General features: G+C 47.4%; 1 protein-coding gene across 1 annotated transcript in view; it reads right to left on the reverse strand.

The window, feature by feature from the left end:
* Positions 1–2,246: 2,246 nt before the first annotated feature.
* The window catches only part of SLC25A1 (solute carrier family 25 member 1), a 40,903-nt gene continuing 27,260 nt past the window's right edge, over positions 2,247–15,889 (reverse strand). The window contains 8 exon segments of the mRNA XM_087705702.1: positions 2,247–2,757; positions 2,911–2,984; positions 7,013–7,068; positions 7,071–7,127; positions 8,796–8,900; positions 9,782–9,866; positions 11,563–11,701; positions 15,783–15,882. Coding sequence (XP_087561828.1) covers positions 2,643–2,757; positions 2,911–2,984; positions 7,013–7,068; positions 7,071–7,127; positions 8,796–8,900; positions 9,782–9,866; positions 11,563–11,701; positions 15,783–15,882 — 731 coding nt within the window. The 3' untranslated portion in view covers positions 2,247–2,642.

Raw genomic sequence — 15,889 nt, forward strand, 5'->3', positions numbered from 1 at the left:
GGTCTTCTCTCCACCAGATGTCCCCCCCGAGGAGCATGGTGTGAAAGAAGGATCATGTCACCCTACAACGTGAAGAACGGCAGATCCAGCGAGTCTACGGAATGAGTCAAAGGGCAGTTAAGACAGGCCCCGTCCGACCAACATGAAGGGGACATCCCTTAGGTTCCAGGTAGAGACCAGGGGAAAAAGAAGTCTCCGAGATATATATTTGGGGGGAAAAATACATTCATCTGAACATAAAACCCAAAGCCAAAAGCACAAGGGTAGGGAGGCACGTAAAATTCGAAGCTCGGGGAAGGCTGCTGCCATTTCCAGAGGAGTGGGTTTTAGTGGCCAAGGCTTAGCATCTCCATTGGAGAAGATCAATGGTCGCTACTATTTCCCAAAGGCAGGGGTCAACAACCTGCGGCTCTGGAGCCGCATGGGGCTCTTTCATTCCTCTGTTGTGGCTCCGTGCCACCGGTCAGTGCCACAATTTTGAGAGGGCCTTCCGGTTTGGGGGAAGGGGGGAAGCACAGTGCGCCAGGAGGAGTCTCTACGGCAAGGAGCGGGTTTTCTAGTTGGCTCGACAATTGGTAGGGCTTTCAGTTAGGACAGGCAGAGGGAAAAGCGATGTCACGCTACGAGGAGACTCTACAGTGGGGGAACCGGACTTCCAGTCAGCTCCAGAATTGCATGAGGACTTCCGGTTAGGAGTTTTGTGGCTCCCGGTGTTTTTTCTGTGGTAAACGGGTCCAAATGGCTCTTTTGAGTGTTTAAACTCGGCGACCCCTGCTCTAGGGAGAAGATATATAGAAATCCTTCCTCGTTTCCTGGCATTAGGGTTATGTGAATGTGTCCAAGGAGAAGGCCTACATGGAGAATGTTTTCTCCTGCTCTGGAAAGACTTGTCCAGTGTTGGGCTGCTGCCGGTTTGGACCAGTTTTGGCAAGCCGGTAGTTGCGACCTGCGGCATATAGGATATAGGAGCAATCCCATCCTATATCGCTGTGTTTTTGATGCCGCACGCACGCATGGAAGGCGCACACGAGTAAATTGCCATGTTGTGCAGAAGGCATGCATGTGAGCAAACCGGTTGTTACACTATGTGACGCCCGCCTCTGGACCTGTCTATGCCAGAATGTCCCAGGAGCTCAAAAGGGGTGGACTTGATCACGAAGAACGACAAGTTGGCCAAAGAAAACCATGGAAAGGGATGATTTTTGGAATGTATTCAGTGTTTTGGTTACTACTACTTGAAGTTCTGCAAGTGAATGAAGACGTTTTCCACCAGAGGAGCAGAGTTCCAAAGGAAGATATGGACCGCATCTCCTTTGGGTGGAGATATTTTTCATTGAATCTTCTGTTAAGTCTCGGGACTTGTCTTCCCTAACCTAATGCCCCCAAAAGCGTGTTGGCCACAAAACCCAGGAATCCTAACAGATCCAGCCATTGGTTCTAACGGACCTGGGAAGCAACAGGTTGGGGGGGGGAATCATTCAGACCCCCTGATGCATCGCCTTAAAACAGCTTGAAATCTCTTTTCTAGGGAAGATCTCATGTTCCACCTCTGTCTTTCCAGGGGTGGGCTCCTGGGAATTTGCAGGGATTCGGGAGAACCTCTAGCTAAAATCCTGTGCACTTTGGAGAATCCCCAAATCCCACATGTGGCTGGCCCCACCCACCCCATGCCCGCCCCTCCCAGGAGCCCCCATGCGGCCTGTTTTGGATGCAGGTAAGTGCAGGGCGAAAAATGGGCCTACCAGAAGTTTGGGAAAGCTGGAAATGGGCCCATTCCCACCCTCCAGAGACTGGGGAGGCCATTTTCACCCTCCCGGAGGCTCAAAGGAAGCTTCTGGAGCCCGGGAAGTGTAAAACACCGCCCCCCAACCCGCTGGCTGTGGTGCAGGAGGTCGACTAGGACACACCCACCCAGCAACCGGGCAGAGAACCCTTGGCTGAATTTTTTGAAGCCCACCCCTGATTTTTCCAAAGTGCTCTTTGGTGCAAAAGCGTCGGAATAAAAATGGCACTAGAAAAACAAATCAGCACCTACAAACACACAAATACACACCCACCCAGCCATCCCAGTTATCTGCACCAGCCTCAATCTGTTGTGGGTTTTTGGGGGGGGGCAAAGGAAGGGGAGTGTCTAGAACCTGTCTTCCGTGAGTGAACAAGTGAGAAAGCCAATCAGAATGCGTGTTTTCAAGAGCACCAAAGAAAACCACTCTACCCCACCACCCACCCACCCACCCACCCACCCACTGGTCGTCCGTTGGGCCTCCACCGGAAGAAAACGATTTGATGGCGACCTGTGAATTCATTTCCCGCAACCCCTTGGTGATGACCCCTTCCAGTTGCCTCGCGCCGTTGACCATGACAGTGAGAGAGAGTTAAGATCCATCCATCCGCCGTTCGTTCCGATAAATAAGTATCGTCACAGGTGACAAATGATTTGGGGGGGGGACGGGACACACACACTGGAATCGTGTCCTCTGGCCGAGAGGACCTTTGGCACCGCTCCCAGGGAGAAGAAGAAAGAATGAAGAAGCACACACCACCCTTCCAAATGTCTTCTGCAGTTGGTCACCCCTTTGTCCCAGCTGTTGCCCGATGGGGTGGGGCACAGGACCCACCCCGCCCTCGCGGCGGCGAGCTCCTCAGTCCGTTTTCCACACTTTGTTGAGGGCTTTGACCACTTCATCGTAGATGATGAATACAATGGCTACATCTAAGCAGACCCTTCCCAGGCGAGGAATGGTTCCCTTGTAAAACCTAGAGAGGAAGATATATCAAGCATGAAGAACACATGAAGAGGCAGGTGGATCGTTGGTTTGCTCACCCCTTTGGGGGGGAGGAGCAGGGGGCGGGGTATAGCCCCCCGCGGTCAACCCCCCTTCTTATCTTTCAAAGCCACGCCAAACTCACGCTAGAGGTCCTTCGTATTTCATAATTTGGTAGGCGCAATTGAAGGTGCTCTTGTACTTGTGCGCTTCAAGGCCCTGTGGAGAGCAAGACGGGAGAATAAAAGGGGAGGTGGGATTAGCAACGGCGGGGAGACGGTGGACCCTGCACAACCGAACAGCTTGCCTCACTTGGGCTCAAGCTGGTCACGCTCGTTTCACTTCTGCTTCTGGTTTAAATTGAATGAGGAACATAACTTCAAATCCCTCTGTTAACCATCTGCTATTATATTCCCGCGCGCAGAAAGTCCATAAACGGTTTCCACTCTCTTATAAAGCTGTCTAGTCCATTCTGTCTAATCAAATGAGTCCATTTCACCATCTCTTCTAATTCAGTCAATGTCAAAATCCACACTTCAACAGTTCCTTTTTCTTTCCAGTGCTTGGCAACGACCTTCCTCGCAACCCACATACTATCTTCATTTGAGGACTATCTAAACTCGACCCATTGTTTCTGGCCCAGCCTCTAAGCATGGTTAGGAGGTAACTTGTTCTGACCTGGGCTTCCCCAGAGCCTGAAGCAAACTCCTGGTCCTGACAAAAAAGCCCTTTTATGAATTGACCGTGAATTCTGCTCATTCACATCCAGCAAAGTCTTTCGAGGGAGGATTTACAGTCACAGACCTTATCTGGCTTGGAGAGCTGCCAGGCCGAGATCTGCAAAACTTGGCAAGGAGTCTCCAAGAGTCACAAACCAATTAAGCAAACTCATGGTCTCCTGCAAACTCCATTCCCCCTTCGCTCCTCTTTTCTTTCCTCTGGGAGGGGTCATTCATCGTCCACCTGTGGCCTTACTCCAAGTCGACCCCTGTTCTTTAGCTCTTCCCTTCATCTGGTAACTCTGCGCATGCGCACACTGGGAACAGGCTTCAGCTGTTCGTCTGCTTCACTGATGTCTGACTGTGAAGGCAGCTGATAACTGGCAGACGGCTCTGGCCCCCTCTCTGCCTCCAACACAGCCCTCATCCGAGCCTTCCCCAGACTCCAGGACTGGCCCATCTTCCTCCCCAACCTCCTCACCGTCCGAACCAGCTGCCAACTCTACTGCCTGCTGGTGGGCCACAACACATCCTCCCCACCCCCCTTTGCTGACAGCCTTCCCAGGTAGAGCAGGCAAGAAACGCGCCCAGGTGAACTAATTCTACTTTATTGTAAGACTACATTAACGTCTTAACTTGCATTATCTCGTGCACGTTTGAAAGCACAAATCTCCCACTGCCTCCTTTTTACACCCTGAGAAGAATCAGAATGGGAATAGAGCTGGAAGGGACCTTGGAGGTCTTCTAGTCCAGCCCCTTGCTCAAGGAGATCCTAGGAAACTAGGGAGAAACTGGGGAGGGTCCCTTCTGACCTTCTTACTCTACCCATTATGAAGGAACTAACAAGACATATCCTGACAGGGAGAACAATTCATCAATGCAACCGCTTGATCTCCTGTTGCTGTAGGGCTCCATTACTGGAGGTCTCCAACAAAAAAAAAAGACTGGACAGCCATTTATCCAAAAATGCCATACGGTCTCCTGCCTTGGGCAAAGGGTTGGACTAGAAGACCTCCAAGGTCTCTTCCAGCACTAGGATGTTATGTTTTCTGTTGTGGCCCAGCAGGAGCCGTTGGAGCTGCCGATGGACTCCGATAGCGACGACCCCTATGAGTCTGCTATGGAAGATGTGGAGGACCCTGGGCAGGGTTCTCACTCAGAGCAGGGACCAGAGAGGCTGGTTGGCCACCAGGAGGCGCCTGAGGCATGGAGCAGTGCAGAAGATCAAAGGGAGTTTCTCCCTGATGCCAGGCAACGGAGGGCGGAGAAAACAGAGGCAGCAATTACGGAGACAGACTCATAAGAGATAATCAAGCCCAGGTGGTTGTGGCTTGGCCCCTCCCAAGAGAGTATATAAGAAGAGACTTTGGGAGGAGTCCCTTTGCAGGACACAACTGTTTGTACTAATCTGGAGAACTCCTTGTCTGGTCTGCCTTGTGTTTCTGTGTCTGTTTGAGTCTGAGTTGCTGCCAACTTCTTTCCAGTGAGTCGTATGTGGGCTTTCAACCAACAGGATTATAATTGCTGTGAATAAAGAGTGGCAAAAAGCTAAGCCTATGTCTGCGTTCATTACCGCAGTGTTTTTCAACCTTGGGGACTTTAAGTCCTATGGACTTCAACTCCCAGAATCCCCCAGCCAGCATAGCTGGCTGGGGGATTCTGGGAGTTGAAGTCCACAGGACTTAAAGTCGCCAAGATTGAGAAACACTGCATTACCAGACGGAGGGGGGGCAGAACAGTTTTCTAGTTCAAAGTCTCCACAGGAGAATGAAAACAAGAATTCCTCGAGGCTCTCTAATTCAAGCACTCCCAACTAGGCCAAAGGGCTCACGTTTGCTGAAAAACAGCTTAGCTAATCAGAGAAAAGTTTGGAGTTTGACCTTCTCCTCATTGTTGGAACTAGGGCAGGGGTCAGCAACCCGCTGCTCTGGAGCCGCCATGCGGCTCTTTCATCCCTCTGCTGCTCAAAATATGTGTCACAACTGCCAATGTGTGACACCCACTGGCATTTACTGAGCTTTTCGACCCTCAGTACGCCAACCGTGGAAAACTCCTCAAGAAAAGAAGCTACATATGCTAGTTTAGTGGCTGCTCGGGAAATACCGTATTTTTTGGAGTATAAGAGGTGCCTTTTTCCCTCAAAAAAGAGGGTGAAAATCTGGGTGCGTCTTATACACTGAATAGAGCATTTTTGGCCTCCAGAAACCCTGCCCCCTTCACCAAAATGGCCGTGCAGAGCCTTTAGGAGGCTTCCAGAGTGCTCCTGGGGGCTTGGGAGGGCAAAAATGAATGAAAAATGGGCCTTTTTTGCTCGTTTTTGCCCCCCCCCCCCAAGCACTCTATAAGCCTCCTAAAGGCTATGCATGGCCTTTTTTTAACAAAAAACGGGCCATTTTTGGGAGTTCTTCAGAATGCAAAACTTTTTTTTGTGTGTGTGTTAATTTGCCTCTTCAAAATCTTTTTTCTTTATTTTTTTTAATTGAAGATTATAAAAAAAAGGCAAGATTTACAAAATACAAAAAAAGAAAAGTAATAAATAGCAGTAGACTTAGACTTATATACCGCTTCATAGGGCTTTCAGCCCTCTCTAAGCGGTTTACAGAGAGTCAGCATATTGCCCCCAACAATCTGGGTCCTCATTTTACCCACCTCGGAAGGATGGAAGGCTGAGTCAACCCTGAGCCGGTGAGATTTGAACCGCTGAACTGCTGATCTAGCAGTAGCCTGCAGTGCTGCATTTAACCACTGCGCCACCTCGGCTCTTAAAACTCATTACATATTTACAGCGCAAACGGCACTGTTCATCTCCCATAGTTCATCTCACCTTGCCTAGTATAAGACTAGGTTACTAATTCTATGCAGGTATTTATAACGGATTTTTCCTGTCAGATCATCAAAGTTTTTCCAACACTGTAGTCTATTGATATTACTTGTAGGTGAATTCTCACCTCTAATACATTTCTTCTCTCATTTGTCACTTAGTCTTTGTATGTTGTATATTTAAGTTGTTCCTTAGGTCATTTTAAGTTAATCAACTATCTCATTTTATATCTTAATTCTCATTGTCTTTCTTATCAAAGCATTTGTATAATTTCTCCCAGACTTTGTAGAAGTCTGTGTCTTCTTTTTCGTTAATCAGCATTGTCACTCTATTCATTTCCGCTATTTCTAAAATTTTATTCATAACCATTGTACTAGTGGGGGCATTTTCTTTCTTCCAGCACTGCGCATATGCGATCCTTGCCTCTTCAAAATCTTGGTGCGTCTTATACTCTAAAAAATACGGCAATCAGGCATGGGAAGGATTTTGTGGCCCCTGGTGTTTTCTTTTCTGTAGGAAATGGATCCATGTGGCTCTTTGAGTGTTTAAAATTGCCAACCCCTGATCTAGGGGAAAGATGCATCGAGGTCAAAGATCCAACCTCTGCATTCTTCTGATCCCTGCAAAGCTAACTCAGTCCTAAACTCACGCTATGGGTTACCAGATTTGGGGATCCAAAGCTCAGAGTTGCTGAAACCCCATCCTACCTGCATTCTTGTCTTCACAACATCTAACGGGGTGTTACCGAAGACACTGGCAGCTCGGCGAGTGCCCCGAATAATCCCGTCAAAAGTGGGTTAATCTCTTTGTTGGGATTGTCCCCTGAAAGGACACAAACACGAATAAGAAGGAAGGAAGGAAGGGAAGGAAGGAAAGAAGGGAAGGAAGGAAGGAAGGAAAGAAGGGAAAGGAAGGAAGAAAGGAATGGGAAAAGATGGAAGGAAGGATGGAAGGAAGGGAAAGGAAAGAAGGAAGGAAGGAAGGAAGGGAAGGAAGGAAAGAAGGGAAAGGAAGGAAGAAAGGAATGGGAAAGGAAGGAAGGAAGGAGGGAAGGAAGGGAAAGGAAAGAAGGAAAAGGAAGGAAGGAAGGGAAAGGAAGGAAGGAAGAGAAAGGAAGGAAGGGGAAGGGAGGGAGGGAATGGAAGGAAGGAAAGAGGGAAGGAAGGGAAAGGAAGGAAGGAAGCGAAAGGGAAGGAAGGAAAGAGGGAAGGAAGGGAAAGGAAGGAAGGAAGAGGAAGGAAGGAAGGAAGGAAGGAAGGAAGGAAGGGAAGGAAGGAAAGAAGGGAAAGGAAGGAAGAAAGGAATGGGAAAGGAAGGAAGGAAGGAGGGAAGGAAGGGAAAGGAAAGAAGGAAGGAAGAGGAAGGAAGGGGAAGGGAAGGGAGGAAGGGAGGGAGGGAATGGAAGGAAGGAAAGAGGGAAGGAAGGGAAAGGAAGGAAGGAAGGGAAAGGAAGGAAGGAAGGAAAGAGGGAAGGAAGGGAAAGGAAGGAAGGAAGGAGGGAAGGAAGGGAAAGGAAAGGAAGAGAAAGGAAAGGAAAGGAAGGGAAAGGAAAGGAAGAGAAAGGAAAGGAAAGGAAGAGAAAGGAAGGGAAAGGAAGGGAAAGGAAAGGAAGAGAAAGGAAGGGAAAGGAAAGGAAGAGAAAGGAAGGGAAAGGAAAGGAAGAGAAAGGAAAGGAAAGTGAAGGAAGGGAAAGGAAGGAAGGAAGGAAGGAAGGAAAGAGGGAAAGAAGGGAAAGGAAGGGAGAGAGGGAGGAAGGAAGGGGAAAGAAAGGAAAGAGGAAAGGAAGGAAGGGGGAAGGAAGGAAGGAAGGGAAAGGAAGGGAGGAAGGGGAAAGGAAGGGAAGGGAGAGGTTATTCCTTCAATATTAATCTGACTTTTTCAATTACATTATATTTGCACTGATTTACAGTTGTACGCCTTCCCAAGTAGAACAGAGAAAAAACACAACCCAATGAGCTACCTGGACAGGTAGTCCTCGATTTACAACAGTTCATTTAATGACCATTCAAAGGGTGGTGCGGTGGCCTGGGGGGGGGAGCTCTCGCCTCCCAATCAGGAGGTCTATGAGTTCGATCCCAGGTAGAGGCCAGATATTTCTCTCTCTCTCTGGGCACGATGAGAATGTTATCTGCCGAATCTAACTCTGCATTGGAGACAGGAAGGGCATCCGGCCAGTAAACACTCAGCTCCAACCAGTTGCCCAGATTCCACCCCACAAGGAATTATGGAGTCGTTAAAAGAAGATAATGATTTAATGACCGTTCAAAATTACAAGCTTATAGGAAGAAAAACTGTTGTTGACTTTTAGGGATGTCACCAAAAGGAACATCCAAAGTCCTGTTTGGGTGTGTAGTAATCATGGCTTGGTTCCAGGAAAACTTTTCCAAAGTTAAAATTGTACATTATTTAGGACTTAAGAGGGAAAACTGGAAGAATATATCAGAGGAAAAGGGACTGAAAATATTTTTGTAAAAGAGGGACGTAGCTTACCTCTGTACCAGTTCCTAAGAGACGTCATGACGAAGAAACGGATGGCTTGGTTCGATCCTTGTTTGAGGACCGTGGCGGTTAAACCTTGGTAAGTTCCTTTCAACCCTACAAGACAAGAGACGAGAGAAGCCGAAGGCAGAAGACTTAAGAGGGAAACTCCAGCATTGTAAAACAAAATTATTTCCTGGTCAAAAAACACAAACACACCTAAGTTTCATTTCTTCCTAAGCTGAGACCAGGAATATCAAAGAAAAGGAACATTTACATCAGCTTTGCCAAACTGGATATATTTCCAACTGGCCACACTTCGGCTTGTAACAGCTCCGACAGCATCACAAACATCTCCAAAACAGCAGAAATTAATAAGAATTGGAAGTTTTAACAAATCCAGGTGGTGTCCAATGGAATATTAACGTACATGGCGTTCAGAATTTTCTACCATATAAAGGTAAAGGTTTCTCTCGCACACATGTGCTAGTCGTTCCCGACTCTAGGGGGACACTGCTCATCTCAGTTTCAAAGCCGAAGAGCCAGCGCTGTCCGAAGACGTCTCCGTAGTCATCTGGCCAGCATGACTCAACGCTCCCGAAGGCGTACGGAACACCGTTCCCTTCCCACCAAAGGTGGTTCCTATTTTTCTACTTGCATTTTTATGTGCTTTCGAACTGCTAGGTTGGCAGGAGCTGGGACACATCACGGGAACTCACTCCATTATGCAGTGCTAGGGATTCGAACACCCGAACTGCCGACCTTTCTGATCGACAAGCTCAGCGTCTTAACAACTGAGCCCTTTTTCTAACATATAAGAGGCCCATAAGTCATCATGAGTGACTCTGCCTTTTCTCGTCAGATTGACCTAAGATGGACGATCATTTCACCTATTCTCCAAACTCTCGATTAAAACAGCGTGTCATCGACAACAAGGAGTCCCCGCCTTACAACAATTCGTTTTGCGACCATTTGAAGTGGCGATCCCCGCTTCTCACCTTGGTGCCGAATGATCTCCCGCACGCCGTGGAAAAACCCTTGGTATTTTGGGTTGGGAGAACATTGGTCATGGATGAACTTCACCTGCAGAAGAAGGGCAGAAGATAACCATGAGTGCTACTGCAGAGAAGGATGCGAAATGGTTCTTGGCGAGGGGTGGGTTTCAAAAAAAATTTAGAACCCCTTTTGTAGGTGTGGCCTGCTTTGTGGGGGTGGCTTGCTGGCCATGTGACTGAGTGGGAGTAGCTTGCAAGCCATGTGACCGAGTGGGAGTGGCTTGGCAGTCATGTTACTTGGTGGGCATGGCCAACTTGTAAAATGTGATGAAACTCACTTAACAACGCTTTTACGTAGCAACCAAAATGTTGCCTCAGAAATTGGCATTTGAAGCACGCAAGTCTTAAAGCTGTCAAGTTACAAGACCCTTGCACCCTTAACCCTTTAGAAAAAAAAACCCAGGGGTGTTCAAACTTGATAGCTTTAAGACTTGTGGACTTGTTTGTTTGTTTATTGGATTTATATGCCGCCCTTCTCCCAAGGACTCAGGGAGGCGTACAACATTAAAAAAAAACACATATTACAAAAGTTAAAAAAAATTTAGATAGAGTATCCAAAAAACAAACCCAATTAAGATTAACAATAACATTTTAAAAACTTTGATTAAAATTAACAATAATCAATCATTTATTTTATTTTGTTCAGGCCAGGCCAGCCTGCTGGAAAAGCCAACTTCAACTCCCAAAATTCCTCCTCCAGTCATGTTGGCTCAGGAACTCTGGCATTTGAAGCACACAAGTCTTAAAGCTGTCAAGTTACAAGACCCTTGCATCCCTAACCCTTTAGGGGGAAAAAACCCAGTGGTGTTCAAACTTGACAGCTTTAAGACTTGTGGACTTCAACTCCCAGAATTCCTCCTCAGGTCATGTTGGCTCAGGAACTCTGGCATTGAAGCACACAAGTCTTAAAGCTGTCAAGTTACAAGACCCTTGCACCCCTAACCCTTTAGAAAAAAGAACCCCCAGGGGTGTTCAAACTTGACAGCTTTAAGACTTGTGGACTTCAACTCCCAGAATTCCTCCTCCAGTCATGTTGGCTCAGGAACTCTGGCATTTGAAGCACACAAGTCTTAAAACTGTCAAGTTACAAGACTCTTGTACCCCTAACCCTTTAGAGAAAAAAGAACCCCAGTGGTGTTCAAACTTGACAGCTTTAAGACTTGTGGACTTCAACTCCCAGAATTCCTCCTCCAGTCATGTTGGCTCAGGAACTCTGGCATTGAAGCACACAAGTCTTAAAGCTGTCAAGTTATAAGACCCTTGCACCCCTAACCCTTTAGAAAAAAGAACCCCCAGGGGTGTTCAAACTTGACAGCTTTAAGACTTGTGGACTTCAACTCCCAGAATTCCTCCTCCAGTCATGTTGGCTCAGGAACTCTGGCATTTGAAGCACACAAGTCTTAAAACTGTCAAGTTACAAGACTCTTGTACCCCTAACCCTTTAGAAAAAAAACCCCCAAGGGTGTTCAAACCTGACAGCTTTAAGACTTGTGGACTTCAACTCCCAGAATTCCTCCTCTGGCTCTTCATCTTGATGATGTGCGGATGGGGGGGGGGAGGGAGCTTGGAACCGGTTCTAAACGGCATGATAGATTTGTGGAACCTCTTCTATAGAAGAGGTTAGAACTGGCAGGAACCCAGCCCTGTTCTTGGCACTCCAGATGCGCAAATAAGGTTCTTCTCAAGGTAGGAACAAGAATTCCACACCCTTTCAAGGTTTTTACCTTAATGGTTTCCATGGGGCAGACGACTACCACAGCTTCCGCCACGCCGGCCCCCAAACCCGCAAGAAGGCCACGTGTGCTGTCCAGTTTTCCATCAGCGTCTCTCATGTGGTTGCTCAGGAACTCAAACATGCCGAACCTGTGGAGGGGAGGAAGAGGAGGCCGATGGGCCCAGGTAGAACGCCGAAGGTCCTCTACTAAAGAGCATCCGGGCGCACCTTCTGCCAGTACAGGCAGAGCGTCCTCATTTTACTAATAGAAGAGGATGTGTGTGGTTAGGGGTGAACTGTGGTTTTCTGGCAGGCATTTCTTGACCCAACTAGGTAACGTCATCAGTGCTAGAAGGGAGTGTGGTACATAGGGAGAAAGAGGAGGAGGAGGAGGAGGAGGAGGAGGCGGCGAAAACTGGAGGCAACATCATCAGTGCAAAGCATCATCATCTACTTGGGTCATGAAACATCTGCAAGAAAACCGCCAAGCTCAAAGAGCACCAAGGAGCCTACAGTTTCTTCTCTCCATAAACCCCACTCCTTTCTAGCACTGATGATGTTACCTAGTTGGGTCATGAAACGTCTGCAAGAAAATAAGCAAGCTCAGAGAGCACCAAAGACCCTACAGTTCTCCTCCTCCTCTTCATAAATCCCACTCCCTTTCAGCACTGATTATGTTACCAAGTTGGGTCATGAAACGTCGACAAGACGACCATCTTAAGTGAATCAATGCAGTGTCCTTGACAACTGCATTGATTCACTTAACATCTACGGCAACAATATTCGTAAAATGGAACAACGCTCAATGCCTATCTTGCTTAACAATGGGAATGTTGGGCTCGATGGTGATGGTAAATCCAGGGCTATCTGTGCTTTCCCTATTACATTCAGCTTTTTTTGAAATAAGACTAGGCCATTCAGGTTCACTGATATTTAAATCCAGCCAATTTCCAATTCTGCATTTAGAATAGAATAGAATAACAGAGTTGGAAGGGACCTAAGAGGTCTTCTAGTCCAACCCGCTGCCTAGACAGGAAGCCCTTCATTACTTTAGACAAATGGCTATCCAACATCTTCTTAAAGACTTCCAGTGTTGGGACATTCACAACTTCTGGAGGCAAGTTGTTCCACTGATCAATTGTTCTAATAGTTCTAATTGTTCTAGCTGCCAGGAAATTTCTTCTTCGTTCTAGGTTGCTTCTCTCCTTGATTAGTTTCCCACCATTGCTTCTTGTTCTGCCCTCAGGGGCTTTGGAGAATAGTTTGACTCCATCTTCTTTGTGGCAGCTCCTGAGATATTGGAAGGCTGCTATCATGTCTCCCCTGGTCCTTCTTTCTATTAAACTAGACATACCCAGTTCCTGCAACCGTTCTTCATACGTTTTATCCTCCAGTCCCCTAATCCTCTTGGTTGCTCTTCTCTGCACTCTATTCTAGAGTCTCCACATAGAAGAAGATAGAAGAAGGAAGTTTGGGGATAAAATCCCACTATCTCCATTTGAGAATGCAGGCAAGAAATCCACCCCACGCCCCTCCAAATGTCAAACTTTTCCTGGCTTCTCTCCCACTCTCTTCCCTCCGGACGTTTGTTCAAATAAATCCTCATTACACAACCTGATTGTCCCTTCTCAAGCAAACCTCCCCCCCCTCCCATCGCTAGGTACACATAGAAAATCTGGCGTGTTTGAACTTTGAGCAGGGAACGAGGTAAAAGAGATGCAAACCACGAAGTGCCAGGAAAAGCTATTATTTGTTCCCTCTACTGCATTTTCCCAAAAATAAGACGGGGTCTTATTTTCTTTTGATTCCTAAATAAGTGCTTGGCCGTATTTTCAGGGAGGTCTTATATTTTTGAGGTTCAGGAGGTGGCGAGTGGGCTGCTGTTGTGTTGCGATATTTTCGGGGAGGGCTTATTTTAGAGCATGCACTAAAAAGCCCAATTGGGCTTATTATCCGGGGAGGTCTTATTTTCGGGGAAAAGGGGTAGGGAAAAAAAAAGAATGAAAACAGCCACTGCTTAAACTTAGAGTCAAAGATATAAACCCAACTTGGTTTGTTCAGCCTTGGCCATTCCAATCATTGCAGATCTCTGAGCAAAGCTAAGATTTGCTTAAACCTGGTTTGTTGAAATTCAACCACAGCTGGGTAGCCTAGATAACCCACAAATCAAACCTGTGTATTAGGATTACACACCGGCATATAACAGACTAAGCTTTAAATCACTGCCTAGGTCATCTCCATAGGAAGCCAAATGAAGCAATAAATCAATGAATTCCTTTATACAGCAAATTCCAAACAGAATTAAGACATCGGTTTAAACCAATTAAGGGATATTGAGTGTCCCAAAAATGTTTATGATCCAGGAAACATAATGATAAGATTCTTTTAAGGTTACAAAAATTCTCAGGTCAAATAGGCAATCCCATACAAGTGGTCCTTGACTTATGACCATAATTCAGCCCAAAGGTTCTGTCGCTAAAGTGAGAACGTTGGTGAAGTGAGTTCTGCCCCATTGTATGAACTTTCCTGCCATGGTTGTTAAGTGAATCACTGCAATGATTAGTACCACAGTCGTTAAGCGAATCTGGCTTCCCCATTGTCTTTGCTTGTCAGAAGGCTGCAAAAGGAGAATCACGTAACCCGCTGCAACCGTCACAAATACGAGTCAGTTGCTGTCTGAATTTTGATCACATGACCATGGGGATTCTAAGTGTGAAAAACAACCCTAAATCACTTTTTTTTCCAGTGTTGTAAATCGAGGACTATATATCTATTAGGAAAGAAATCTTGATAATAGCAATAGCAATAGCAGTTAGACTTATATACCGCTTCATAGGCCTTTCAGCCCTCTCTAAGCGGTTTACAGAGTCAGCATATTGCCCCCAACAACAATCCGGGTCCTCATTTCACCCACCTCGGAAGGATGGAAGGCTGAGTCAACCTTGAGCCGGTGAGATTAGAACCGCTGAACTGCAGATAACAGTCAGCTGAAGTGGCCTGCAGTACTGCACCCTAACCACTGTGCCACCTCGGCTCTTTAAACCCAAACCTGACCCATATCTACAAACAGTAAAAGTAATTTTTCATGCTTGGAACATTTTCAACTCCAAAGATTCTACACTCTCCTCATCGCACGCCTGTCTGTGGCAATTCTTCTGACGAAACTTTGGAGATGGGAATTTCCAAAGTTCAATCTGTGAAATTCCAGATCCACAGAGTTGGAAGGGACCTTGGAGGTCATCTAGTCCAATGACCCCCCCCGCCCCCCCAAGCAGGAGACCCTGCACCAGTGATGGTGAACCTTTTGGGCACCGAGTCCCGAAAAAGGAGTGTGCGCATGCGTGGAGTATGCTCATGGGGGGCGCACCCTGGAAGAGGACCTGCCCAGGGCACGGCAGAAAATAAACTTCCCATTTCCGGCATGCGCATAAATGTCATCAAGGTAGTCTTCCGGTTACTAGTACTCATGCGCGTATGACGATCAGCTGGCCAAGCGGTCATGTTCACCGGCTTTTCCAGTTTCCGGCACTGCACGAAAACCAGTTGATCGTCGCGCGAGCATGCGCCCCAGAAACCTGGAAGCGGAATGGGAAATGCCAACACGTGCCAGGCGGCATGGCTCCATGTGCCACGGAGTGCTGTCAGTTCCCCCTCACGGCCCTACCCCCTTTCTGACAGATGGCATCCCAGTCTCTTCTTGAAAGCCTTCAGTGATGAAGCTCCCACAACTTCCGAAGGCAACTTCTGTTCCATGGGTTGATTGTTCTCACTGGCAGGAGATTTCTTCTTCATTTCTGTCCTTCTTTAGTTTCCCTTCCATTGCTCCTTCTCCTGCCTTCAGGTGATTTGGAAAATAGCTTGACCCCCCTCCTCTCCTTGACAGCCCCTCAAATATTGGAAGACTGCTCTCCTGCCTCCCCTGGTCCTTCTCTTCACTAGACTAGCCGTGCCCAGTTCCTGCAACCGTTCTTCTTATATTTCAGTCTCCAGACCTTTGACCATCTTAGATAGATTCAGATTTTCAAAGGGACCTTGTAGGTCATCTAGTCCAACCCCCTGGCCAAGCAGGAGACCCTACACCATTCCTGACAGGTGGCAGTCCAGTCTCTTCTTGAAAGCCTCCAGGGATGAAGCTCCCACAACTTCCGAAGGCAACTTCTGTTCCATGGGTTGATTGTCCTCACATCACACCCGACCCCCTTCCCACCGTAAGGTCCAGTAGATGTTTACCTCACGGCGGCCTTTGGGATGGAGCCATACACCAGTGAGCTGAGGCCTCGGTAAAGGCCTTTGATCCCATGGTCCCTGACTGTCACTCGGACACAGTCCACTGCACG

Source organism: Thamnophis sirtalis, unplaced genomic scaffold (genome assembly GCF_051295495.1).
Source record: "Thamnophis sirtalis isolate CommonGarterSnake01/CBP01778 unplaced genomic scaffold, rThaSir2_p1.2 scaffold_2, whole genome shotgun sequence".
Classification (NCBI taxonomy): domain Eukaryota; kingdom Metazoa; phylum Chordata; class Lepidosauria; order Squamata; family Natricidae; genus Thamnophis; species Thamnophis sirtalis.